The 27952-nt window shown below is 54.9% G+C and overlaps 1 protein-coding gene across 1 annotated transcript; it reads left to right on the top strand.

Annotated features, from left to right (window-relative positions):
* The first annotated feature begins 546 nt into the window (after positions 1 to 546).
* Positions 547 to 18534, top strand: LOC308182585 (uncharacterized protein). Its single transcript, XM_080567461.1, has 9 exons — positions 547 to 2522; positions 2748 to 5216; positions 5502 to 5643; positions 8246 to 8372; positions 8874 to 8958; positions 9072 to 9577; positions 14750 to 17537; positions 17654 to 18043; positions 18134 to 18534. The coding sequence occupies exons 2-6, from the start codon at positions 5146 to 5148 to the stop codon at positions 9091 to 9093; spliced, it is 447 nt and encodes a 148-aa protein (XP_080423587.1). The 5' UTR covers positions 547 to 2522; positions 2748 to 5145; the 3' UTR covers positions 9094 to 9577; positions 14750 to 17537; positions 17654 to 18043; positions 18134 to 18534.
* Positions 18535 to 27952: the final 9418 nt, after the last annotated feature.

The raw sequence follows: 27952 nt of genomic DNA, 5'->3' as shown, positions 1-27952 counted from the left end.
AATCTGGTGAGAACCCCAACACTGGGGGAAAGAACCTTAATATTAGGGTGGCAGGCCAAAAAAAGATGGTGGGGGACCCCAAAATTGTGGGGGGCTTGGAATTGGGGGGAATCCCCAAAATGGAGGGGGAACCCCAAAACTGGGGGGGGGGGCGAAGCACCAAATTAGGGGAAGGAACCCCAAAATTGTGGGGAAGAACCCTGAAATGGAGAGGTGAAAACCCGAAATTGAGGGGAAACCCCCAAAACTGTGGGGGAAAACCTCCATAAACACAAAACGGAACTGGGAATGTAACACAGCAAAAAATGTCGTCCTACGGCAAGCTGCGAGGCTCAATTTTCCGTGGAGTGCTGGGAAATGTAGTTGTTGGGCACTGGGTTTCCGGGAGGCCATGTTGCCTTCCCAGAGCATGTCGGGAGGCGTAGTTCTCGAGAAGCCGCTTACCGAGCGGCCATGTTGGGAGTCCGGGGAATGCCGGGAGATGTAGTTTTCCGGCACTGGGCTTCCAGGAGGCCATATTGGTTTCCCAGAGCATTTCGGGAGCTGTAGTTCTCGGGGCACTGGACTTCCGGGAGGCCATGTTGGGATTCTGTGGAATGCCGGGAGATGTAGTTTTCCAGCCTTGTCCTTTTGGGAGGCCATGTTGGTTTCCCAGAGCATGCCGGGAGATGTAGTTCTCGGGCACTGGACTTCCGGGAGGCCATATTGGGTTAGGGTTAGGGTTAGGGTTAGGGTTAGGGTTAGGGTTAGGGTTAGTACGTTTTAGGGTTAGGGTTTAGGGTCAGTGTCAGGGTCAGGGTTAGTGTAAGGGGTTACGGTTAGTGTTAGGGTTTGTGATAATTTTTATGGTTAGGGTTCGGGTTATGTTTCGGGTTAGGGTTAGGGTTAGGGTTTAGGGTTTAGGGTTAGGGTTAGGGTTAAGTTTAGGGTTAGGGTTTAGGGTTAGGGTTAGTGTTAGGGTCAGAGTCAGGGTCAGGGTCAGTGTCAGGGTTAGGGTTACCCCAGAGCAGAACCCCAGAGTGGACGGGCGGACGAGTTAGGGTTAGGGTTAGGGTTTGGGTTAGGGATAGGGATACGGTTTGGGTTAGTGGTCGGGTTTAGGTTTGGGTTTGGGTTAGGGGCAGGATTTAGGGTTAGGTTTAGGGTTAGGTTTAGGGTTAGGTTGTGGGTTAGGGTTAGGGTTAGAGGTTAGGGTTAGGGTTTGGGTTCGGGTTAGGGTTAGGGTTAGGGTTAGGGTTAGGGTTAGGGTTTGGGTTAGGTATAAGTAAAGGGTTTGATTTAGGGCTAGGGTTTTCATTAGGGTTTTGATTAGCGGTAGTATTACGGTTAGTGTTAAGGTTAGGGTTAGGGTTTAGGGTTAGGGTTAGTTTTAGGGTTAGGGTTAGGGTTAGGGTGTTAGTGTTAGGGTTAGGGTTAGGGTTAGGCTTAAGCTTAGGGTTTAGGGTTAGATTTAGGGTTAGGGTTAGGTTTAGGGTTAGGGTTAGGGAAAGGGTTTGGGTTTGGGTTAGTAATAGGGAAGGGGTTTGGGGTTAGGGTTAGGGTTAGGGTTAGGCTTAGGGTTAGGTTAGGGTTAGGGTTTATGGTTCCAGTATTGTTTGTTTCGGTTAGGGTTAGGGTTAGGGTTAGGGTTAGGGTTTGGGTTAGGTATAAGTAAAGGGTTTGATTTAGGGCTAGGGTTTTCATTAGGGTTTTGATTAGGGGTAGTATTACGGTTAGTGTTAAGGTTAGGGTTAGGGTTTAGGGTTAGGGTTAGTTTTAGGGTTAGGGTTAGGGTTAGAGTGTTAGTGTTAGGGTTAGGGTTAGGGTTAGGCTTAAGCTTAGGGTTTAGGGTTAGATTTAGGGTTAGGGTTAGGTTTAGGGTTAGGGTTAGGGAAAGGGTTTGGGTTTGGGTTAGTAATAGGGAAGGGGTTTGGGGTTAGGGTTAGGGTTAGGGTTAGGCTTAGGGTTAGGTTAGGGTTAGGGTTTATGGTTCCAGTATTGTTTGTACATTCCCATGTTATTTTGCAGTCTTTTCTCTTTTCATTAGTTGTATAATTAAACTTTTTCAAAGGATGCCTCCCTGTTTTCAGTTTTCTCCTACGCCCTGAGAATTAGCCGTCCTTGTATTCTTTTGCTCTTTGTCAAGTCTTTTTGATACAAGCTGTATACAGCTTTGATACAAACTTGTTTGTCCCCTATGACATGGATGATTTTGCTGAATCTCCATGATGCCTTGAAAAGGGCTATGCTCGGGGACCGTGGCAGCATTTTGATATCTGATACAGATTTTCCTGTTCTGGCATACAGTAAATTTCTTTGATACGTCTATTAGGACCGCACCTGTTTTCCTGCTTTGAGTAAGGAGTTGGAAGATGAAAGGTTAGTGTTCATTTCCTTCCACATGGGCTGTAACCTTTGTCTGCATGTCTTGTGGTTGTGTTTTGTTTGTTTGTTTGTTTGTTTTGGCAGGCCCTCCAGTAGAGCAGCAGGGTGAAAGGTCTCAAGCCGGTGGCAGGACCCTGGCAGCTCTGCAGCCTGAGCAGGTGAGAGAACAGTATGTGCTCACTCTTTAAGGTTGGGAACATGTGGCAAGTTTTAAAATACAGGCTTATAACACAAATGGGTCCTGGAAAAAATCAGCTGGCTCCAAGCATTCAGGGAGTCGAGACAGTGAGAAGATGTGTCGGTAGAAATGAGCTGAAGTGAGCCAGATGTCAAACACCATGGACTTCATACAAGAATGCAGTTCAGAAACTTGTCCCTTTCAGAGAGCGGAGATTATTTATTGTCTTGCTGACTTATTAACTGATCAGAGAGAAGAAATTCTCTTAGCAAATGTAAAGGACTTAGAAGAAGCTGAAAATAAAGGTAATATGGGTCCTTTCATGGTATTCCTGTTGTCATGAGCTTACCTGGGCCTCAAAGGAAATGAGCAGAACTAGAATATTCTGTCACCTGCAATTGGATATTATGGCTGTCACAGGTTAGTGAACCCAGGACTTTGAGAGCTTGTCAGTGGAAACAGCTGCAGCTTCCATAATTACATAAGAGGTCTTCATCAGAGAAGACAGAGAGGCCTTTGAAAACAGCAACCCACAGCATAGTTTAAAAAAATAAAAATCAAAATAAATAAATAAATAGTGCTTTCTTTTGCCAAAGGAGGCTTGCTTTAGAAATTAAATATAGCAAGTATCTTCCCTGTTATTGTCATGTATGAAATAGCATGAATATCTCCTGGGCTGGTTAACATAATGTTTGGCCCCTGTGGGGAAGGTTGTTACTTAAAAATGATGCTTTCCAGAACGAACCATATTACCTTCTGACTGAGGAAAGTACAGTTCAGGCAGCATAGACTAAATCCATTCTTTTGTGTTAGAGTGGTGCATCAAGAAGCTGGTCTTGGGTTAGAAAATGTGTGAAACTGGCACATCACAAATTGTAATGCAGTGAGATCTTTGATAACAAAAGTGCATTTCTATTGGTGAGTTACTGGAAGGCTGCAAGAAGTCTTGCCTCAAAAGACTCTTCTGAAATGAATTCTGTTGTCATCCCATTTTTTTTTTTCTACAGACACATTCTTGGGACTTGCTTCTGCAGTGTTGAGAGTTATTCAGGGTTGGTTTTTGATACCCAACATAGAGAAGGAGTTAGCTTACATTCAGGTGGTGCAGTTTCTGCACGTGTCTTATAATGTAGGTTCCCTGCTTAACTTGCAGTTTATGAAGTTCCTACCAATGAGCACTTTCCTGTCCATGCTGAATACAGCTGAGTTGCAGGCTACGATTAAACATCAAATGTTTAATATAGATTGTTAATAACAATTTGCAACTGTTAAGAATATATGCTAAAAAAATTAGCACAGAAAGTAGAAGCTCTAGGCTTTGAGTGGTCTGTCCCATACTGATACTGCATGTTTGCACTGAGGCAGAATGATTGCTTTTACTCACTTGAGGAGAGATGAGTCTAGGCTCTCACTGCTAGTATTTTTAGCAAGAGTGATTGAGCATTTCTCTAACATATGAGCAAGTGTTTGAGGAGCAAGTGATGGGTATGGGCACTTAGAAAGAGACTGCCAAAGGGCAGCTTCATATTTTATAACTGAATTTTGTGAGTGTTGGTCCTCGTTTCATACTGAAGGGGATTATGCTATAGTGAAGGGAGTATGCTCACGTGAAAGGAAAAGGCACTAGTCTCCCTTGTCTGCCATTATTACTTCCTTGCTGCTAGCTCTGTTCTTCATAGAAAACCAGTATGTTTCCTTGTCAAATTCTAGTCTGCCTTCCTAGACTTCAGCCTTTGCCTCCTGGGTCTCTTGCCTTGCATAGCCAATCTCTCCCCTTCTCCTCTTCTTCTTCATCTCATTTGGAAACCTTTTATCAGGCTGATTCTTACTGGCTTCCCACCCCCACCCCCCAACCTTTTTCTTTCTTTTTTTTTTTTTACAGACTTAGGATGGCTTGTCTTGTTAGTTACTTTTCTTCCTGCCAGCCCCCATCCTCAAGTTCTCCAATGCAACTTCAGAGGATCATCTTTGATACCTCTGCATCTGAATAATATGGTTTCTGTCCCATGCTGTAGCTGACGGTAGGATGGACTCTGAGTGCAACTGAGAGGTTGCTTCCTCCATAGTTTCCTATTGCATCTCATACTGGTTAGGGTAAGCAATTACAGAGGAAATTTGACTTCTCCATGGAGTAGTGTGTGCCTGACAGCTAGCTGGAGACAGCACACACGGAATTGAGTCAGTGCTCCGAGTGCGGTCTTGAGTTGCAGTAAAGGTAAAACAACTGCAGGCTGATAGTTTAGCTTCTAAGGAGCATATACAGATAGCATGTTTGCCTCTAATACTTAAAAGGCGAGGTTCTGAGATCATATTTCACGGACTGCTTCCTATAGATTTCAAGAAATCCAATCGTTCTGAAGTATAGCCGTGCGCTATTATTATTTAAAGGGAACAAACTGTTTTGAAACCCATTACGTGGGAAGGAACCGAGGGCGGAAGTGACGTCAAGGCGTGCCTTCACTGAGGACCAAAACGGCTCCATGATTGGCTGGACCGTGAGGGCAGATGCAGCGTCACGGCTAGCCTTCACTGAGGGCGGAAACACTCCGTGACTGGCTCGGAGGAACCCAGGGCGGAAGTGCCTTGCAGGGCTTGCCGGCACTATGGGCGGAAGCTGTCGGGCCGGGCCGGGCTCGGCTCGGGCCAGGCCGCCGAGGCGCGGTGCTGCAACGAGGTTGGTGGTCGGTGCCGCTCCGGGCCAGGCCGGGCCGGGCCAGGAGGGGGCGAGGCGGTCGGGGCGCCACGCGGTCGGCGGCCTCTGCGGAAACGGCCCTTGTGCGGGGCGGGGGCGGCGCCGGACTGGACCAGACCGGACCGGGCGTGCGGTGGGGTCTGCACTGTGTGGGGCTTCGGGGGGCTGGGGAGGAGGGGGGCGGAGCGGCGGGAGGCGGCGCGGGGGGGGCAGGGGGGGGGGGCGGTTGTGTGCCGGTTGTGTGCCCCTTTTTCTGCGGCTCACCAGGGCAGAAGCAGCTCCCCGCTGCAAGGACCCCTGTGGGGTTTGTTGCCGAGCGAAGGTGGCGCATTGGCTAAACGGAGGAAAGCTGCAGCTGGCGTGCTGCAGTCGCAGGTTTCCCAGGAGAAAGAGCAGCCCGTCTGTCCAGGTAAGTCGCAGCAACCTTTGGGTGAAACTGAGGTGTGCTCATAAACTTCCTGCAGCCCACGCTCAAAGGCTTAATCGAGTTTGCAGAAGCGCGAACTGCTCGGTGCTCCCCGGAGCATCCCCCCTGTTACCCCTGGCAGGACCCTGGGCGCTCCTAAGCACGCACCCCGGTGACCCCTGGTGGGCCCCTGGGTGCCACATCAGACACACCCCGGTGACCCCCGGAGGGCCCCTGGGCGCCCCCGAGGACCCACCCGGTGACCCCCAGCGGGGGCCCGGGTGCCCCCAAGGACCCAACCTGGTGACCCCCGGCGGGCCCCCAGGCACCGCAGAGCACCCACCCGGGTAACACCCGGCAGGCCCCAGGGCACCTCGGAGCACCCACCCCGGTGACCCCCGGCAGGCCCCCGGGCGCCCCATAGGACCTACCCCGGTGACCCCCGGCGGGCCCCCGGGCACCCCATAGGACGCACCCCGGTGAAACCCGGAGGGACCCCGGGCACCCCCGGGTACCCACCCCGGTACCCCCGGCAGGACCCCGGGCACCCCCGAGGACCCACCCCAGTGGCCCAGGGCAGGCCCCCGGGCGCCCCCGAGGAACCACCCCGGTGACACCCGATGGGCCCCTGGGTGCCCCCGAGGATCCACCCTGGTGACCCCCGTGGGCCCCCAGGTGCCCCTGAGGACCCACCCCGGTGACCACTGGCGGGCCCCCGGGCGCCCCCTAGGACACAACCCGGTGACGCTTGGTGGGCCCCGGGGCGCCCCCAAAGACGCACCCCGGTGACCTCTGGTGGGCCCCTGGGTGCCCCCGAGGATGCACCCAGGTGACCCCTGGCAGACCCCCTGCGCCCTCGAGAACCCAACCCGGTGACCCCTTGCGGGGCCCCAGGTGCCCCCGATGACCCACACCGGTGACCTCCAGCGGGCCCCCTTGCGCCCCCTTGGACCCACCCCGGTGGCCCCTGGAGGGCCCCTGGGAAACCTGGAGGATCCACCTGGGTGACCCCCAGGCGGGACCCCGGGCGCCCCTGAGGACCCACTCTGGTAACGTCCGGTGGGCCCCCAGGTGACCCGGAGGACCCACCCCAGTGACCTCCGGCGGGCCTCAAGGCGCCCTCGAGAACCCACCCTGGTGACCGCTGGCGGGCCCCTGGGTGCCCAGTAGGACCCACCCCGGTGACCCCCGGTGGGCCCCGTTGTGCCCTGGAGGACCCACCCCGGTGACCCCCAGCGGGACCTTGGGTGCCCCCGAGGATCCAACCCGGTGATCCCTGGCGGTCTCCTGGGCGCTTCTGAGGACCCACCCTGGTGACCCCCAGCGGACCCCCGTGCACCCCCGAGGACCCACCCTGGTGACCCCCGGTGGGCCCACAGGCGCCCCGGAGAACCCAGCCCGGTAACCCCCGGCAGGCCCCGTTGTGCCCCGGAGGACCCACCCCGGTGACGCCTGGCCGGCTCCTGGGTGCCCCGGAGTATCCACCACGGAGAACCCCGGCCTGCCCCTGGGCGGCCCATACGAACCACCCCGGTGACTCCCGTCGGGCCCCTGCGCGCCCCCGAGGACCCTCCACGGTGACCCCTGGCGGGCCCCCAGATGCCCCCGAGGACCCACCCCGGTGACCCCTGGCGGGAGCCTGTACGCCCTATAGTAGCCACCACGGTGACCCCTGGCGGGCCCCCGGGGCGCCCCCGAGGATGCACCCCAGTGACCACTGGCGGGCCCCCGGGCGCCCCTGAGGACGCACCACGGTGATGCCTGGCGGGCCCTGTGGCGCCCCCGAGGAGGCACCCCGGTGACCCCTGGCGGACCCTGGGCACCCTCGAGAACCCACCCCGGTAACCCCTGGTGGGCCCTGGGGCGCCCCCGAGGCCGCACCCCGGTGAGCCCTGGCGGGTCCCCGGGTGCCCCCCATGACCCACCCCTGTGACCTCCGGCGGGCCCCCGGGCACCCTGGAGGACCCCCCCCCCAGTGACCCCCGGCGGGACCCCGGGCACCGCAAAGTACCCACCTGGGTAACACCCGGTGGGCCCCAGGACGCCCTGGAGCACCCACCCTGGTGACCCCCGGCAGGACCCCGGGCGCCCCATAGGACCTACCCCAGTATCCCCAGGCGGGACCCGGGCGCCCCTGAGCACCAACTGCGGTGAACCCTGGCAGGCCCCTGGGCGCCCCATAGGACCCACCCCTGTGACCCCTGGCGGGTCCCCAGGTGCCCCGGAGCACCCACCCCGGTGACCCCTGGCGGGCCACCGGGCGCCCCCGAGGACTCACCCTGGTGACCCCTGGTGGGCCCCCGGGCACCCTTGAGAACCCACCCCCATTGACACCTGGCGGGCCCCGGGGCGCCCCCAAGGACGCACCCCCGTGACCCCCAGCGGGCCCCCGGGTGCCCCGGAGCACCCTACCCTGTGATCCCTGGTGGGCCCCCAGGCGCCCCCGAGGATGCACCCCGGTGACACCTGGTGGGCCCCCGGGCAACCCGGAGGACCCACCCGGGTGACCCCCAGAGGGCCTCCGGGCGCCCTGGAAGACCTGCCCCGTAGAGCCCCGACGGCCCCCGTGGTGCCCTGGAGGACCCACCCCGGTGACCCCCGGCAGGCCCCCGGACACAACCGAGGACCCACCCCGGTGACGCCCGGCGTGCTCCCGTGTGCCCTGAGCACCCACCACGGAGAACCCCGGCCTGCCCCCGAGCAGCCCATAGGAACCACCCCGGTGACCCCCGGTAGGCCCCCATGCGCCCCGGAGTACCCACCCCAGTGAGCCCCGGCACGCCCCGGGCGCCCCATAGGACCCAACTAGGTTACGCCTGGCTGGCACCCTGGCGCCCCATAGCACACACACCGGAGACCCTCCGACAGACCCCAGGCGCCCCGGAGGACCCACCACGGTGACCCCTGGCGGGCCACCGGGTGCCCCGGAGTATTCAACCCGGGGATCCCCGGCAGGTCCTCGGGCGCCTCATAGAACCCACCCCGTGACCACTGGCTGCATCCTGGCACCCCATAGGACCCAGCCCAGTGACCCCTGGCGGGCCCCCGTGCGCCCCATAGGACCCAACCCGATGACCCCCGGCGAGCATCCTGGTACCCCATAGGACACACGCCAGTGACCCCTGGCAGGACCCCGGGCGCCCCATAGAACCTACACCAGTGACCTCCGGCGTGCCCCCAGGGGCTGCGTAGGACCCACACCAGTGACCCCCGACGGTGTGTGCGCCCCATAGGACCCAGGATGGTGATCCCCACCGGTTCCCTTTGGCCACAGAGCACCCACAACGGTGACTCTCCCCAGGCCCTGCATGTCCCCAGGTACCCACCCCGGTGACGCTCCCGGTCCGCCTGGTCCCCGGAACACCCACCCCGGTGACCGCCCCGGGCCCCCCAAGTCCACCACCCAAGGACCCACAACGGTGATTCCCCAGGATCGTCGTTCACCCCGGATGACCCTCCCCGCTGACCCCTATGGGCCACCCAAGTCTCCGGTGGACACATGCCGTTGACCCCTCCGGCCTCCCTGGTACCCAGAGGACCCACCCCGGTCACATCCCCGGGGGCCCGCTAGGACTCAAACCAGTGAGCACCCCTGGGTCCCCGGGGGCCCCCGAGTACCCACCCTGGTGATCACCCCCGGGCCCCCCAGGCGCCCCGGAGGACCCGCCCGGGTGACACTCCAGTGTCCCTCGAAGGCTGCGGAGGACAAACTCCGGTGATCCCCCTGGGACCTCGAGGTCCCCGGAGAAGCCACCCTGGTGTCCTCCACAGATACCAGAGGTCCCCGGAGGAACCAACTCTGGTGAACCCCTAGGTCCCCCCAGGTCCCCAGACCACCAACCCCTGTGACAACCCAGAGTCCCTCGGAAGCCCCAGAGGACCTATCCCTGTGATCCCCCCCACCCGGGCCGCCCAGGGCACCGGAGGAGCAAAGCAGGTGAGCCCCACGGGATGCCAAACTCCCCGGAGGACCCAAAATTGTGTCCTCCCTTGGTCCCCTTGGTCCCGGAGGATCCACCACGGTGACAACCCCGATTCCTTGGGCGCACGGTAAGACTAATCCCGGTGACACCTCCGGACCCCCAAGTTCCCCTGAAGTGCCACACCGGTGAAAGCCGGATTGCCTGCGGGCGCCTTGGAATACCCAACCCAGCTGTGGTCCATGGCTATAGCTGTAATTTCAGCAGTTTACTGTGTAAGCCGCATGTTGCCACTTCATTGATCAAGGCAATGCTGTTCAGTTGCAGGGAAGAGGGGCAAGACACAGGGAAGAAACAGAGGGAATGGAGAAAACTGTACAGTCTGGATATGCACAAGTAGCAATAAAATCAGTGCTGGACAGAAAGAGACAAGACAGAGACAGACAGAAAGACAGACAGGAAGAAAGAAAGAGAAAGAAAGAGAAAGAAAGAAAGGAAGGAAGGAAGGAAAGAAAGAAAAGAAAGACAGAAAAAGAAAACCCCACACTCATAAAAATGAGAAACATCCAGGCATAAAAGGACATAAAACAAAGACAACTGTCATGATGTGGTATGATAGGATCTAGGAGAAAGCAGAAATCCAGCAATGCTGTCTTTCCTACTCCTCAAAACCAATTCAGTTGACAACCATGAATGCTTCCAGCTGGAAAAAAATGGAAGAATGAAGTGGAGGACTCCTTGCCATCACTGGAAAAAAATGGAAGAATGAAGTGGAGGACTCCTTGCCATCACTGTGTTTCTGGAGCACACCTCTACCTTTCTGCCCAACAGGGGGTTCTTCTTGGGAGATAATTGCAGAATGTGAAAAAACATGACCAAAACCAGAGGACCCATCTCCACAACTGCATGATAAAGATAAAAGACATCTCTAGATGCAGACCTTAGAGCTCCAATTCACTATGTCCCACTACCGGAAGTTATTTTTATGCTTTGTTTTTAAGGCCACTGGCTGCCTCCTCCCTTATGCTCCCCATTCCCCCTGTTGTCCTGTCTTCTTTCTCCTGCATTGCTTCCTTTCCTTGGTGGACCTTGATGAGGTCTTTGATATTGTGTTGTATATCTATGTACGAAGGCAGTATGTCTCTTATTCTTTTACACTGCTGACTGCTACCCCATATACCTCTGCAAGTTTTCTTACAAGGGATTAAGAGAGAAAGGCCTGTGCCTGGCAGAGGGAGCAGTGAATGATGATCTAGCAAAGCAGTCTATCACAGACAGACGACACTGGCCCAGAAATCCTGCTTGAAAATTTGGTGTACATGAAACTGAGACAGAAATTGGAACTTTCAACCAAACGCTGTAGGTTAGAAGTTGTTTTAGCTGAACGTACTGGGCACATATTTGAACGCAAAAGGTAAGGTATTGTTTTGTTCCTGTAAGATCTGAGTGTTTCACACAGCACTCTAATATCCTCTCTTAAGCAGGGGAGGCAACCATAAAATGCAGAAGTTGGCAGATGCACAGGATGTGAGGTACTATCAGTAGAGAATTTGTTCCTAATATATATTCTAAATCTAACTTTTCAGTTTAAAGCGGTTACTCCTTGTCCTGTCGCTCCAGGCCCTGATAAAGACTCCCTCCCCAGCTTTCCTACAGGTTGCCTTTCAGTACAGGAAGGCTCTCCCTGGTGTCGCAGTAAGCTCACCTGTTACCCAGGTGTCACAGTTATTTCCTGTGATAGGAATAATGACAAGGGTTAATCTATTGCAGGTGATTTCATACAATTATAGAAAAGCTTTTGTTGGAAAGCACCTTAGAGGTCTCCAGATCACCCCCGTACTTCAAGCAGGGCCATTTTTAAGCCCTGTCATATTGCTCAGGGGCTTGTACAGTCAAATTTTGAATGACCCCAGCAAGAGACCCTACAGTCTCACTGTGTGCCTTTGCCAGTGCCTAGGCAGAGTGTGCTTCCCCTGCTGGTCCTGGTGAGATGAACTGATACAAGTTTTGAGAAAACAGAAGTTTATGCTACTGCATGAAGTACTCTTTGTAACATTTTTTTTTTTAACCTTTACTGTTTCATATCTGAAATTTGAAATTCATCAGGGAACTCAGCCTGGCACACAGTAAAACTGATGGCAGATACTTCACAATATTATTCGAATTTCACGTAAATAGAACAGACTAGCAACTTACTTAGGAGAAGTAATACAATTTTAGAAATATTCAAAACCAAAGGCATTCCAAACTAAGTTTAAGTTCAGAGGAAATCCAAAGGAAAAACTAATTTTGAAACTAATAATCAGAGAACATAATCTTCTACAAACGATAGATTTTCCTCCTGCATTGGGTAATTTTGATCTGTCTTTAATGATCATCTAGACATGGCTTTGACACTGAGTATTTTGCTTTGCCACTGCATTAAGTCTTCTTCTCATGTGTGGTAAATGTCCTGCTCTCATGGGATGGGCCTAGGAGACATACACACTGTGTCTCATGATGCTTGGATATCATCTTAAATCTGTGAGAAGAGGAAAGGTCTCACTGCTTCCTGAACAGGGAATTGGATGTCTGCAGTTGAGAACCCTCTGTCTAATCTAGAAACGTGAAGGAAGGAGTTTGCTGGATTGCAAGTGACAGTGAAGAAAGCCACAGATGACATATCAAACTGATTGAAATGTTATTCAGCTCAGGGCATGGCTAATGATGTGGAGCTGGAATAGTTTGACGAAAGGAGAAACAGAGGGATAGAGATAAGAAGATCTCCCTGCAGGTCATTTAGGGGAACCAGCCATGAGTGCAGTGCATCCAGGTCTCCAGTGCTCTGCTGGCCCAGCCAGATGAATGGAAAACATTGCAGCTTTGGAAATAGTGTTTCTTCTAATTCTTTGGCCACAGTTTTGATGTTTTAGGACTGCTTTTTTTTTTTTTTTTCCTTTTTTTCTTTTCCCCATTTGTGCTAGAAAAGGTGAACTTTTCAAATACCTATTCTGAATTAAAATATCGTTTTCATTGTTATGTTTCTGTTTTGTTGGCACTATTCATAATGACTTCTACCCTTCGGTGGAAGCAAAAGCTTATCATACCATAAAATTGGAAAGATCACAGAAAACTTCAGAGCTTTTGAAGAAAGGTGAGGAAAATCCATTCCCTGTTCTAGGCAGAGAGAGTGGCTGATTTCCAGAAAGGTAAATGGGCAGGATAAGGCCGCTTCATGTTCACTGATGGCCGGTTGTATGGACTGTGAAGATAATGGACTACCAGCACAAGAGACGGTGCCAATAATCTAATCCAATACGATCTATTTCAAGTGGTGGAGACCTGATACTCTATGACAATGTGAGGAAGACCTAACTGTCAGGCAAACTTTGAGATGATCATGTTCAGGATCTAAAACTGTTATGACAAGTGTTAACACAGGAAGGGTGAAACAAAGGCATGAATGTCATACAAGGACCGATAAATCTCAGGAAGGCTGGAAACCAAGGCAAATGGATGGAATAAGATGGTGCTTTGTGTTAGCAAGAAGCAGAGGATAGAGAAATTAAATGTTATGGGTCAGCAAAAGAGTGGTTTTGTGCAAATCACTGCTAAAGATAGACAGCCTTGCTAGCCTGCTCTTTGCTCTTAGCTCCAGTCTAATAGTGAATTATCTCTGTACAGTTATCAGACACGTAAACAATAATGGGAATTATGGGAGACTTTAACTTCCCAGCAAAAGATTGAAAGATAATTACCACTTATGTTCATAGAGGTATACTATGTGATGGCTTTCTTCCCAAAAGTGAAAAAATACAAGACCGTTTTAGACTTGGCTCCTGTATGGGTTTAAATGTAGTAAAATTTGAATAAAGTGTGATCATGAGCTGACTTTTCTCATTTTACATTTCAAGACAGACAAAACCAGGTTTAGAATGAAGGTTTTGAGGCTTAAAAGTGCAAACTTTGAAATCTAAGGAAATGAATAATTGAGTCTGACTAAGCGGCTCTGGGACTTGAGTGCAGAGAAGGCATAGTTAAAATTCAAAATTCAAAGAGGAAAAAAGCGATGAGAAAAGGCATGTTTCAGAGGTTAAAAACTGCAGAAATAAAGTAAGAATGACCAAAAACCTCCTTCACATAGGAAATTAAACAATAATAGTAAGTGGTACTTAAGCCACAGAAACCAGGGGGAACAAAAAGAACAAATTAGGACAGTTGCACACTTGAGGCAAAAATAGGTCAAAAGTTACTGATGTCTCAAATGCTGCAAATCTGATTTCCTGCATCTAACAGCAACAACAATGTGATATTAAGGGCAGTGACAGGACTCCCATTGAAAAGGAGGGTAGGGCACTAGGCGCAACATCATCTGGGGTGAAATAAAAATCAATAGTGATTCAAGTGAAAAATGAAAAGCTGATATCTACCTAGCCTGTTAACAGCATTGGCACGCAGAACAACAAGTCAAGTAGGAAAAATGCATAACAATTGTGCAAATCGGGGATAGTCCCCAGAATGGGAGAGTAACAAATATACCTCTGTCCAGAAGAGGGTAAAGAGTCATCCAGACAAGTGTGGGCCTGTTAGTTTGACATCAACACCGTGCAAAGTTTTGTAGCAAGAACAGATAAGACCAGGGAAGTAGGGGGTAATGTGTAATTTACAAAATAATTTATCAGAGCTAAATTGTTTCCAGATAATTTAATAGCTTTCCTTTGTAGGAACATTTCTTCCTTACACAGGGGATGAATTACATCTATTTCACTTTCTGTGAGCTTCTGATACATTATCTACGGATACATGAGCTCACATGAGCTTTGAGATTTGCAGGGGACATAAGGTTGGGAAGTACTACCAAGCCTGACAGAAGGCTATCGCTTGTGATTGAAATGGTTCAGGTGAAGTGACATGTGATAATACAAAGCAGAGCCATTCTCAGAGATTCTCAAAAAAGGGTGTTTTTTTGTCATGTTTGCTATATGGCAGTCAGGAGTTTAAAACAAACAAACAAACAAACAAAATGACAACAAAACCTCACGTTCGTGCACTGTTAGCACAAGGAGGACTGAAAAAGTTAAGTGGTTATATAGTGTGTATGACTATTCATTTTTTTTCCCCTCCAGTATGAATACACTGGACAAGGCAGCCCTGACAGTCATTTGGGACATGAGGCACAGTTCTGCCACTTGTATTCACATTGAACTTAGGAGGAAGAGTTCACAAGACAGAAGGAACAAGTTGCCTATTGCCTGGAAGGGAATGAAAGGACATCATTCTGCCCAGCCAGAGGCCAGTTGAGAGAAGAATATGTTGTCTCTACGTAAATGAATTTCTTGAGTAAATATCAAGGAGAAATAGGAAATGTGTAAGTTGGGAGACACATCTGAAATGATGACTGCAGTTGGCTTATGAGCAAGTTTGGATGGGAAATTGGTAGAAATTTCCCATTTTAAGAATGAAGTGCACCATAGATATGAAGTCAGCATTCACCTAAGCAGTAATGGCCAACTCAAATCCCCCACAAGAAAGCAGTGGACAAACCAGAACACTAAAAGTCATGTTGGGGTCTAGAGTCAAACAGATATACCTAACTTTATTATACCTCAGCATCTGAGGGATTGCTTTTAGAGGCTGAGGGCTTGTACCCCATTTCCAATCACTTTCTCTGTGCCCCCTTCCCCAGAGAAGGAAGCTGCTTGGCTTCCCTGCCCTCTGATTCAGCTGCCCGCTGAGGCTGTCCGCTCCTCAGCACCTGTAAGCAGCAGCACCTTCAGGTCTCCTCCTGCACCAGCAGCACATCACCGTCTCTTGTTCCAGCAGCAGGACATCGGCGTCTCCCATTGCACCATGCAGACCTCCACGCCTCGAGTGCCACCAGCAGTACTCAATGCGAGCTGGACGCTCAGGGCACTTATGGCCACCCACCTTTGTGAGGTCAAAGGCTGACAGTGACTCTCTGCTGACCTCACACGGCTCTCGGGCGCCCCGATGGCAGAGGTTACGGCGCTAAGCTGACTGCCAGGAGAAAAGGCTGACATGAAGTGGCTGCTCCACCATGCCAGGAGCAAGGTCTGCTGGAATGGGGGTTCGGAGGGGAGCTCGGCCTTGGGCCTGGGAACTGTGCCTGGGAGCCAGGGATGTCCTTGGTGTGCAGCTGGACACCTGGGCCTGAGAAAGCAAGGTTTCTTTAGAGAGAATTGGAAGCATCGTCACCTAGTGGCTGTGTCAGGGGGACGAGAGAAATGCACAGCATCTCTTGGTTCCCTGAAGTGCACGTGTCCTACGCCCTTGGATGTCTCCATAATAGAAAAAGGGACTGATTTTTACCCAAAACAGAGCTCCTTTCTCTCGGGAGCTTCTCATGCTGCGTGTCCTCCTCTCTTTCTTGTATTTGGCTATGACTTTAGGCTTGTTCTTGCTACTCCTGAAGCAGACTGAAGCTTCCCCGGAACATCACGTTAACTGATTTTCACTACCTCTACGTGCCTTTCCTCCACTTCTCATCTAATTAATTAGTGCTATCCTCTTCACGCCTGCTACAGAGGTATCCTTCCTACCTGGTACAAGCTAGAAGAGCTTAGCAGCATCCATACGTCTCTTTCCTTTAGTCATCACAGTTACTTGCTCGAGGTAATTTGTGTTGAGCAGTAATCAACAGGAAGTGTCACCAAGCCATGGCTGCATTTGCTTGTGTCTTATGGAATCCCTGCAGCTGTGTCCCCTCCCAGCTTCCTGTGTGCCCCAAGCATCCTCGCTTGCAGGGCAGTAGAAGATGCAGAAAAGTCCTGGCCTTAGTGGAAGCACTGCCCTGCAAGAGCTAAGACATCCCTCTTAGCAGCACGCTGTAGCCCCGAAATCCAAAAAACGGCACATGCCAGCTACTGGGAAGGAAATGAACTCTGTCATTGTGATATACCTGCTCAAGGCCCTGCTCTTTGGCCCAGGTGTCTACGAGGCGGTTTTGGAAATGAATCCTGTTGTGTGACTCCGTTCTTTCTGGGTGCTACGTCCCCATAAAGCTTGCTTTTCAAGGCCCAGGAGGGTCTGCCGGGCACTGGCCTGGGTTCCCAGCCTGACCCACCTGCTGGGAATCAGGGAGGCTCGGTCGGTGTCTTGTGTTGGGTTTACGAGGACAGGTTCTGGTAGCGGGGGGCTGCAGGGGTGTCCTCTGTGAGGAGAATGCAGCAGCTGCCCCATGTTAGATAAGGGCCGGTTCCAGGAGGCTCCAGAGGGACCCGCTGCTGCCCAGAACTGAGACAAAAAGGATGATGTTTTGCGCCTGTGTGAGAGCCCACCTAAGAAAGGGAAAGAAACCTGCTGCACAGCAGCGTCTGGGTCAGGGAGGAGTGAGAAACCTCTCTGCAGCCCCCAAGGTGAGTGCAGCAGGAGGCAGGAGGTGCTCCAGGCTCACAGCAGCAGTTCCCCTGCGGCCTGGGGAGAGGCCCCTGGTGGAGCAGGCTGTCCCCCTGCAGCCCACGGGTCCCACACGGAGCAGATCTCCACGCTGCAGCCCGTGGAGGAGCCCCCGGTGGAGCAGGTGGATGTGGCCTGGAGGAGGCCGCGGCCTGTGGAGAGCCCCCGCAGGAGCAGGCCCGGCCTGGACTGGAACAGGCTCTGCTGAGCCTCTTTTGCCCGTGACGATCATTGTGGAGTGATCTCCCTGTCCTTCTCTCAGCCCTTGAGCCCCTTCCATCCTATTTTCTCCCCTTTCCATTTGAGGAGGGGCAGGGAGAGAGCGGTTGAGGTGGAGCTCAGCTGCCCAGCTGAGGAAAAACACCACACCTGCTGTTCTTCGACCCTCAGCAACCCCACAGCATCTTCCTGGAAGGGATCCCTTTCCTTCACGCCTGACAGGCGCCGCCTCCAGAGGCTTGTGCCCCGTTTCCGATCGCTTTCTCAGTGCCCCCTTCCCCAGAGAAGGATCCCAGCTGCTTGGCTTCCCTGCCCTCCGATTCCAGGCTCCGGGAGCTGTTATCCCAGCATCGCAGCAGCCAGGTGACAATGTGCTCGCCTGCATGACAGCTGAAATCTTGTCCCATGTCTCGCAGCTCGCCCAGGGATGGGGATCACCTGCTTACTGCTGCTTTTCTCTCTTTTCCATTTTATAACAGCCTCCTGTTCCCTGGGATGGCCCTACATTGGGGTCGCCTGCCTCGCCTGCCTATTGCTCCTTCCGCTTCTTCGGAGGACTTTCTTCTCTGCCTAAACGAGATGACTTCTGCATCCATTCCTTCATCTTGTGTGTATTGGCGACTGATACGGCAACGGGGTAGTCCCCGGAGCCAGCTGTAGGGCCTGTCCCAGGGTTGGAGTGGCTGCTGGGAACATCAAAAGTGTTGGAGGGACTGCAGGTAAAATCACAGTTGTTGGAGGGGCTGCAGGTAAAATCACAGGGGTTGGAGGGGCTGCAGGGAACATCACAGGGGTTGCAGGGGCTGCAGGTAACCTCACAGGGGTTGGAAGGGCTGCAGGTAAAATCACAGCGGTTGCAGGGGCTGCAGGTAAAATCACAGTTGTTGGAGGGGCTGCAGGTAAAATCACAGGGCTTGGAGGGGCTGCAGGTAAAATCACAGGGGTTGCAGGGGCTGCAGGTAAAATCACAGGGGTTGCAGGGGCTGCAGGGTGCGTCGCAGGTTTGCATCAGATCAAGACGCATTTCCCTAGAACCACACATTTCCTCCTGAAGGTGCTGAATAGTATTGAATGGTCTTCAAATGCATAGGGCAGACCCAGCAAACGTACAGCTGGTGCTCGGAAGTAGTTAACTTTTATTTTGTTGTTGTTAATTTTGTATCATGACAACAGATGCAAATATGTATCTTGAGTTGAGGGCAAAGGTGACCTTGGATCTGAAGCACACAGGCGTTCACTAATGTCCCCCCCACCCTGAGTGAATCCAGAACGACTCGGAAGGAAAAATGAAGTACAAAGCAGTGCGTTGTGATAAAGAGAGTTTAATAGTGTAGAAAAGGAAGAGAACCTAAAAAAATGCCATCCTGTACAACAGAGTCAATAAAGTAAATTTAATGAAATAAAAATGAAACCAATTTTTCCCATTCTAATGAATTCCTATCCCCATCGTGACTTCCCATCCCACTGATCATTTCCTATCCCAACGACCTCCCGTGTCTGATCCCAAGGCTGAATTCCCAACTCCCATCACCCTCCCATCCACCCAGCCGTCCACCCATTTTCTCCCGTCCGTGCTGGCCATGCCCACATCCATGCACGGACTGAGCATGGGCAGCGGGAGCGGGCTGCATGAAATCCCCTCGGCATCCCAGTGCCAGAACAGCTGCAGGCAGAGGCCTTGCTGAGTGAACACCTACACTAGAGAAATTTAATAAGGAAGGCACTAAATAAGAGAAATGACCCGAACGAAGAAATAAGTTTGGGATCTCAGCCATTTGGTGTCCCAACAAGCAGTTCCCATGCCCAACCTTTCCCACCCCAGCCATTGCCAACATCCCAACAGCTTCCCACTGCAACGTTCATTCGTGACCCGCGCATTTCCCATTGCCCCAGTTGCCCATCCCTGACAGTGGCAAACACTGCCCAGCTCCAGCACTGGAGAAGGGAGAGGGCAAGCGAGAGGGGCAAGGGCTGAGGAGCGTGGCTGAAGCTGGAGCAGGCGCCTGCAGAGGTCTCTGTGCCTGCATGCTGAGCGGGCCCGGGTGCTGCGGGGGCCGTCGAGGAGCGCAGGGTCACGGGTAGCCGTAATACTTGGCTATGGCGTGGTCCTTCTGCCGCTGCACGAAGAATTGCACGGGGCCGATCTTCATCTGGTGGGCCGCCCGCTGCCGCTCCTCCTGGGCCAGCTTCTTCAGGCGCTCCCGCTCGGGACGCTGCTGCGGCGTGATGGGCACCGACGCCTCCTGCTCCTCCAGCGGCGTGGGCGCCGCGTCGCCGCCCGCCCAGGGCCCCACGCAGGGCACGTAGTCCACGCGGGGCTGCGCCGGACGCTGCAGCGTGCGTGGCTGCGTGGGCAGAGGCTCCCGCTGCGCTTGGCCCCCCGCGGCTGGCAGGCACGGCGCTCTGGGCGCCTGCTGCAGGGGAGCTCTCCACGCTCGCGCCGTGCTGCCTGGTGGTGCCGGCACCGCCTGGGCCTTGTCGCCAGCTGGGGGCCGGGGGGCAGCGGGCACAGCGCTGGAGCCTGGCACCGTCGGCGGGGCCCTGGGCATGCTGCTGGGGCCGCTGGAGGTGGGCTGCAGCTGCACACAGGGCGGCTGGCGCACTGGCCCCAGCGCCTTCGCCCTGGCCCCCAGCGGCTGCAAAGTCTCGCTGGGGGTCTTTGTCCCCGGGTGCTGGCGCTGCAGCGTCTTGTCCCCGATGGCTTGGGGACGGAGCCTGTCCTGGGCCTGCACGGCACGGGCACGGGCACGGGGCTTAATGGGGGGGGGCTCCAGCAGCAGCAGCGCTCTCCGGGGAGGCGGTGCCGCTGCTCCTTGCCCCCCAGCAGCCCCCGGGCTTCGGGCTCTCTTGCTGGGCGCCCTGGTGCTGTCGCTCGCCGGCTGCTGCCTGCTGCCGCCCGCTTGGCTGCTGCTGCCAGCCACCGCGCTGTGGCCACCCGTCTTCCCCTGGCACAGCGTCTTGGGGCCTTGGCCACCCTGGCCCAGCAGCGTCGTCTTCTCCTTGCCGGGGGTTTTCTCCGTCGCCGGCCTCCTGTGCTGGGAGCTCTGCGCTGTGCTGGGGGTGCTGGTGGGCGCGGGGCGCTTGGCCCCCCACTTGGTGCCGGTGGGCGCAGGGGCAGGCGGGGGGCTCTTGAGGGGACTCAGAGGGGGATTGGGCAGGGGCCTCCTAAGGGCTCTAATAAATTCAGGGCCGGGGGGGCTCTTGAGGGGACCCAGAGGGGGATTGGGCAGGGGTCTCCTAAGGGCTCTAATAAATTCAGGGTCGGGGGGGCTCTTGAGGGGACTCAGGCGAGGCTTGGGCAGGGGTCTCCTAAGGGAATTAAGGAATTCAGGGTCGGGGGGTCTCTTGAGGGGACGCGAGGGAGGGTTGGGCAAGGGTCTGCTAAGGGCAGTGAGGAATTCAGGGTGGGGGGGCCTTTTGGGGAGAGTGAAGGGAGGGTTGGGCAGGGGTCTCCTGAGGGCACTGAGCTGGGGACTGGCTGCAGGCTTGAGGGGGGAGCTCGCTGCCGGCACAGCAGGGGGCTGCACCGCCCGCCCACCCTGCACCTTCTCGGGGTGCACCCCAGGGGTTGAGGGTACCTCACCCAGCGCTCTGGTGGCTGCCAGTCCCTGTGTGCTCGGCTCCTCCATGTCCTCGCAGAGGTCGGGCAGCTCAGACAGGAAGCGGCTGAGCACAGGACTGCTGGGGACACCGGGGAAGGCGTCCTGGGGCTCCACGGCATCGAGCCAGCTGAGCAGCTCCTCCAAGCCGGAGATGTCCAGGTCGGCCGGGAGCTGGTCCTGCAGGTGCTGCAGCTGCTGGCTGTCCCCTGCCAGCTGGGGAAAGGCCTCGGCGAAGGCATCGGGGCCCAGCTCAAGCAGCTCCAGGGGCTCCTCAGGCACCTCTGCAACTGTCGCCGCTGAGGAAAAAGCAAGCAAATCCCCCAGGATGGGCGATGCCAGCTTTCCCATGGCTCCTGGGTGTGGGGCGCCCAGCGGCCGGCTGCGCCAGCCCCAAACTCACCGTCGGGCGTCACCGTCCGGGTGCTGGCGGTCGTTGGAGCCTGGGCAGGCTCGGGGGGAGTGGGGCCGGGCAGCGGGGGCCCCTGGTCCTCGCTGAGCCCCACGGCGTGGTCGCAGGGCTCCGGCAGCTGCCCCCGGCTGCTGGTCAGGGTGCGGGGCGCGGGGAGCGCCTGCCCCCGCAGCGGAGGCCCCGGGACGAGGAGGGGTGGGGGGCCGGGGTGGGCAGGGGCCTGCAGCAGGCAGGTGCCTGCGGGGTGCAGGAGCTCCCCATGGAGCACGGCCCCGGGCCCCAGCCAGAGGGGATCCTGGGGCAGCACCGTCCCCGTCCCCACGGGCTGTCCCCACTGGTAGACGGGGGCCCAGGGAGGAGCGGTGTGGGGGAGCTGCCCCACAGCAGGGAGCTGCCCCACGGCGGGGAGCTGCCCAAGCTGCAGGTGGTGCCCCTCGGGTGGGAGGTGCCCCCCAGGTGCCAGCTGCACCCCGGCGGGGAGCTGCAGCACCTGCCCCTGGACCCCCGGCACCACGTGCCAGACGGTGGCCTGGGGCAGCGCGTAGGGGAGGGTGGGTACCTGGGGGGGCTGCAAGGGCAGCGCCATCGCTCCGGGGAGGGAGGGCAGCAGCCATGCAGCCACCGTTGGCAGCACGGCTGGGACGACGAAGGGGGAGTTTTGCGTCTGCGGAAGCCGCGGAAGCCGTCTGGGGAAACCCTCTGTGGGAAAAAGGGCGCTGGGGTGAGATCTGGGGCGCTGGGCTCACCAGCAGGGCCGCAGCCCCGGGAGGAGCGGGAGCCGGCTGCTGTACCTGCCATGGTGGCTGGAGAGTGGGGCGGTCGGTTGGGGAACGCGGGCAACGGCCGTTCCGTCCCAACGGCTGACCAGCCCCTCGCCGCCATCTTGGTGAGGACTGCAGCTTTTGGACCCAAGCAGGCTTCCCGTCGCAAGACTTTTCCATCCCCATCAGGCTTTCCCTCCCACGCATCATTTGCCATGCCCAGGACGGTTTCACACCAACACTTCCCCGTCCCAAGCATTTCCCGTCCCAGTACCAGCTTTGCATCCTAACGGTCATTTCCCATCCTTACAATTTCACATGATAACAGATTCCCATACGAGATATTTCCCATCGACACGAAGCGTTTCTTAATCCAAAGAGATCTCATCCCAAAGAATTCCCATCTCTCTGATTACTTTTCCAAGTACTTCCTTCCCCAGTGAATGTTACCCACCCCATTAAAGACTTCCCATCACAATACTTCCCCATCCCCGGAGTGATTTCCCATCCCAACGCTTTTGCTTCCCAAGGATTTCAAACCCAGGGAAGATTTCCCATCTCTTTGAGTTCCTAGCCCAATGGCTTTCCACCCCAAGGAAGTCTTCCCATCCCAGCAATGATTTCTCGGCCCACTCATCATTTCCCATCCCAATCATTTCCCATTTTCACCATCCAACAGACAGCTTAGCCAGCCCACAGCTGTAGAGAGATCACAACAGGGATTTGGACGATTCTGTTAGATGCAAGGTCACGGAGACTTGGTGTGCTACCAATTGCTCTTTATTACAGATCAACACAGATCGCCAGTACCAAGGGCGCTGGGATGAATCTGCTGAATATGCAGATACAAGGCTCTTACATTTCTTACCAGGAAATAAACAGATATGGGCATTTCTCTCTACCCACCTTAGTAAAAAGATAGGAAGGGTAGAGCACTAATTAAGAGCAGCATGCTCAGCCACCGGCACGGAGGCTGCCCGCTCCTCAGCACCTGTAAGCAGCAGCACCTTCACGTCTCCTCCTGCACCAGCAGCACATCAGCGCCTCTTGTTCCAGCAGCAGGACATCGGCGTCTCCCATTGCACCATGCAGACCTCCACGCCTCGAGTGCCACCAGCAGTACTCAATGCGAGCTGGACGCTCAGGGCACTTATGGCCACCCACCTTTGTGAGGTCAAAGGCTGACAGTGACTCTCTGCTGACCTCACACGGCTCTCGGGCGCCCCGATGGCAGAGGTTACGGCGGTAAGCTGACTGCCAGGAGAAAAGGCTGACATGAAATGGCTGCTCCACAACGCCAGGAGCAAGGTCTGCTGGAATGGGGTTCGGAGGGGAGCTCGGCCTTGGGCCTGGGAACTGTGCCTGGGAGCCAGGGACGTCCTTGGTGTGCAGCTGGACACCTGGGCCTGAGAAAGCAAGGTTTCTTTAGAGAGAATTGGAAGCATCGTCTCCTAGTGGCTGTGTCAGGGGGACGAGAGAAATGCACAGCATCTCTTGGTTCCCTGAAGTGCACGTGTCCTACGCCCTTGGATGTCTCCATGATAGAAAAAGGGACTGATTTTTACCCAAAACAGAGCTCCTTTCTCTCGGGAGCTTCTCATGCTGCGTGTCCTCCTCTCTTTCTTGTATTTGGCTATGACTTTAGGCTTGTTCTTGCTACTCCTTAAGCAGACTGAAGCTTCCCCGGATCATCACATTAACTGCTTTTCACTACCTCTAAGTGCCTTTCCTCCGCTTCTCATCTAATTAATTAGTGCTATCCTCTTCACGCCTGCTACAGAGGTGTCTTTCCTACCTGGTACAAGCTAGAAGAGCTTAGCAGCATCCATACGTCTCTTTCCTTTAGTCCTCACAGTTACTTGCTCGACGTAATTTGTGTTGAGCAGTAATCAAGAGAAAGTGTCACCAAGCCAAGGCTGCATTTGCTTGTGTCTTATGGAATCCCTGCAGCTGTGTCCCCTCCCAGCTTCCTGTGTGCCCCAAGCATCCTCGCTTGCAGGGCAGTAGAAGATGCAGAAAAGTCCTGGCCTTAGTGGAAGCACTGCCCTGCAAGAGCTAAGACATCCCACTTAGCAGCACGCTGTAGCCCCGAAATCCCAAAAAACGGCACATGCCAGCTACTGGGAAGGAAATGAACTCTGTCATTGTGATATACCCGCTCAAGGCCCTGCTCTTTGGCCCAGGTGTCTACGAGGCGGTTTTGGAAATGAATCCTGTTGTGTGACTCCGTTCTTTCTGGGTGCTACGTCCCCATAAAGCTTGCTTTTCAAGGCCCAGGAGGGTCTGCCGGGCACTGGCCTGGGTTCCCAGCCTGACCCACCTGCTGGGAATCAGGGAGGCTCGGTCGGTGTCTTGTGTTGGGTTTACGAGGACAGGTTCTGGTAGCGGGGGGCTGCAGGGGTGTCCTCTGTGAGGAGAATGCAGCAGCTGCCCCATGTTAGATAAGGGCCGGTTCCAGGAGGCTCCAGAGGGACCCGCTGCTGCCCAGAACTGAGACAAAAAGGATGATGTTTGCGCCTGCGTGAGAGCCCACCTAAGAAAGGGAAAGAAACCTGCTGCACAGCAGCGTCTGGGTCAGGGAGGAGTGAGAAACCTCTCTGCAGCCCCCAAGGTGAGTGCAGCAGGAGGCAGGAGGTGCTCCAGGCTCACAGCAGCAGTTCCCCTGCGGCCTGGGGAGAGGCCCCTGGTGGAGCAGGCTGTCCCCCTGCAGCCCACGGGTCCCACACGGAGCAGATCTCCACGCTGCAGCCCGTGGAGGAGCCCCCGGTGGAGCAGGTGGATGTGGCCTGGAGGAGGCCGCGGCCTGTGGAGAGCCCCCGCAGGAGCAGGCCCGGCCTGGACTGGAACAGGCTCTGCTGAGCCTCTTTTGCCCGTGACGATCATTGTGGAGTGATCTCCCTGTCCTTCTCTCAGCCCTTGAGCCCCTTCCATCCTATTTTCTCCCCTTTCCGTTTGAGGAGGGGCAGGGAGAGAGCGGTTGAGGTGGAGCTCAGCTGCCCAGCTGAGGAAAAACACCACACCTGCTGTTCTTCGACCCTCAGCAACCCCACAGCATCTTCCTGGAAGGGATCCCTTTCCTTCACGCCTGACAGGCGCCGCCTCCAGAGGCTTGTGCCCCGTTTCCGATCGCTTTCTCAGTGCCCCCTTCCCCAGAGAAGGATCCCAGCTGCTTGGCTTCCCTGCCCTCCGATTCCAGGCTCCCGGAGCTGTTATCCCAGCATCGCAGCAGCCAGGTGACAATGTGCTCGCCTGCATGACAGCTGAAATCTTGTCCCATGTCTCGCAGCTCGCCCAGGGATGGGGATCACCTGCCTGCTGATGCTTTTCTCTCTTTTCTATTTTATAACAGCCTCCTCTTCCCTTCGATGGCCCTACATTGGGGTCGCCTGCCTCGCCTGCCTATTGCTCCTTCCCCGTCTTAGGAGGACTTTCTTCCCTGCCTAAATGAGATGACTTCTGCATCCATTCCTTCATCTTGTGTGTATTGGCGACTGATACGGCAACGGGGTAGTCCCCGGAGCCAGCTGTAGGGCCTGTCACAGGGTTGGAGTGGCTACAGGGAACATCACAAGGGTTGGAGGGGCTGCAAGTAAAATCACAGTTGTTGGAGGGGCTGCAGGTAAAATCACAGGGGTTGCAGGGGCTGCAGGTAAAATCACAGGGGTTGCAGGGGCTGCAGGTAAAATCACAGTTGTTGGAGGGGCTGCAGTTAAAATTACAGCAGTTGCAGGGGCTGCAGGTAAAATCACAAGTGTTGCAGGGGCTGCAGGGTGCATCACAGGTTTGCATCAGATCAACCAAAAGAAATTACGTCAGCTAGGGTCAACGTTTTACGCATTCTTCTAGTTATATCTGCGTGGCCCTTTTGGAAGGAGCCCAGATCAGAGCATTTCTCGTTGTGGACTTCAGGCTCCTGTCCAGGTTAAGCGGTGCAGGTCGTTATTCATGCAAGGACATAGAGAGGTGGAGGATGGACGGGAGTCGTGGAGGTGGGAGCCCCTTTCTTGGAGATGATATGTGCCCATCCATGTGGGGAGGAATTACCTTGGCCTAATAAGTACAAGGTGTTTTCACACTTTGTGTGTTCCTTCAAGGCCTCCACCAAAGGTGTCAAGGTGAATATCAAACAGACCTGAAGAGACCCAGGAACTGGGCTAAGGAGGCAGTTGCTATAGGAACAGAGTGGCTCATGGTGGATAATATTGAATGATATGTCACATTCACAAACTCACTGCGCTGAGGCAGTGTCTCAAAGGAGGCATTAAAGCAAACCCAAGGAACAGAGAGTGAGCTGAGGCTGGGAGCTGACCTCCTGCTGCCAGCTGGTGTCAGGGCACGTGCACAGAAATGCACGTTGCATCTGTGAATTCTGGGGATCATGCACAGATTTCCTGTGTGTTAGCATGGTTGTGCTTGTGGCTGTGCTTACAGCCATGAGGGACACATAGGGCTGTATTAGTGCTTTTCCTGGGTTTGCTTCCCTGACAGGTGATATGCTAGAAAGCATGTGGCCCAATATTATGTACTTTAGCAGGAAAGTGTGATTTTCACACACAAACATAAGTAATGTCCTCAGCTGCAACCAGATCTCTGCCACCAAAGCACAGTGTTCCTGGGGTAGCTCTTTTCCATTTGATGCATACAAAGCAGAACAAAAACGCTGATGAAGTCACCAAAGCATAGTGACTAGATTTCCAGGGGCAGTGATTTCCTTCGTATCAGGGCAGACACAGATCCCTTTTGCTCATTTTGGAAATTATGTCCAAATCTCGGGGGTCAGAGCGATGGAGGATGTCGACTTCTAATAATTCCTACAGGCTTTGTCTTCCACCATGGAGAACCGTCTTTATGTGATGCAAGTTCCCACTGAAGGGGAATTCCTGCACATTGTAAGGCTCTAGTCCATATGAGCTGGCCCCAGATACCATGGCTAGGTCCACATCCCAGACAGAGCAGAGCAGCATACATAGCTGCAACAGGCTTGAATAAGGACGCTGGTCGGTGGATAGTAGGACTGTTGCTTGGTAGTTTTAAGTGCTGGGCAGCTGAACTCCACCATAGCCACTCTCTCACTCCCCCTCCTCAAAGGAAAAGGGGGAAAAAATATGATGAAAAGGGCTCAAGGAATTGTGATAAGGACAGGGAGATCACTCAACAATTATCGTCCTGGACAAAACACACGCAGCACAGGGAGATTAATATAATTTGTTGCCTATCACTAGCAGACTACAATAGTGAAAAATTAAAAGCAAACTTAAAACCCCTTTTACCTCCTATCCACCCTGCTCTACCTCCTCCTGCCGAGTGTTGCAGGGGAATGGGGGATGTGGGCTGTGGTCAGTCCCTAACACTATCACCTAACACAACATCCCTAACACTATCACCTGCTGCTCCTCCACGGTCCCTCTCTGCCCCTGTTCCACGCGGGGTCCCTCCCACGGGATGCCGTCCTTCCCGAAATGAGCCTGCGGGGGCTGCTTACAGGCCACCATTCTTGAGGAACTGTTCCGATATGGGTCTGTACCACAGGGTCCGTCCGTCAGGAGCAAACTGCTCCAACCTGGGTCCCCCACGGGTGGCAGCTCCCCCCAGACCCCCTGCTCCTGCGTGGGCTCCTCTCCATGGCTGCAGCTCTGGCCTGGGGCCTGCTCCTGCGGGGGCTCTCCACAGGCCGCGGCCTCCTCCAGGCCACATCCACCTGCTCCACCAGGGGCTCCTCCAAGGGCTGCAGCGTGGAGATCTGCTCTGTGTGGGACCCGTGGGCTGCAGGGGGACAGCCTGCTCCACCAGGGGCCTCTCCCCAGGCCGCAGGGGAACTGCTGCTGTGAGCCTGGAGCACCTCCTGCCTCCTGCTGCACTCACCTTGGGGGCTGCAGGGCTGGTTCTCTCTCCTTGCTCTTCCAGCTTCTGTTGCACAGCAGTATTTCCCCCTTCTTAAATCTGCTCTCCCGGAGGTGCAAACAGCATCGCTTATAGGCTCAGCTCTGGCAAGCGTCGTGGCCCTTC

The sequence above is a fragment of the Anser brachyrhynchus genome, assembly GCF_964034855.1.
Source record: "Anser brachyrhynchus genome assembly, chromosome: 25".
In the NCBI taxonomy this organism is placed as follows: Eukaryota; Metazoa; Chordata; class Aves; order Anseriformes; family Anatidae; genus Anser; species Anser brachyrhynchus.
This window is presented reverse-complemented; position numbering and strand designations above follow the sequence as displayed.

Excerpts from the sequence above, each read along its gene's own strand:
- LOC308182585 (XM_080567461.1), top strand. The coding sequence starts at position 5,146 with ATGGGCGGAAGCTGTCGGGCCGGGCCGGGCTCGGCTCGGGCCAGGCCG. Across the intron at positions 5,644-8,245 it reads AGAGCAGCCCGTCTGTCCAG|GCCCCCGGACACAACCGAGG; the intron begins GTAAGTCGCAGC and ends GACCCCCGGCAG. Across the intron at positions 8,373-8,873 it reads AACCACCCCGGTGACCCCCG|GACCCAGGATGGTGATCCCC; the intron begins GTAGGCCCCCAT and ends TGCGCCCCATAG.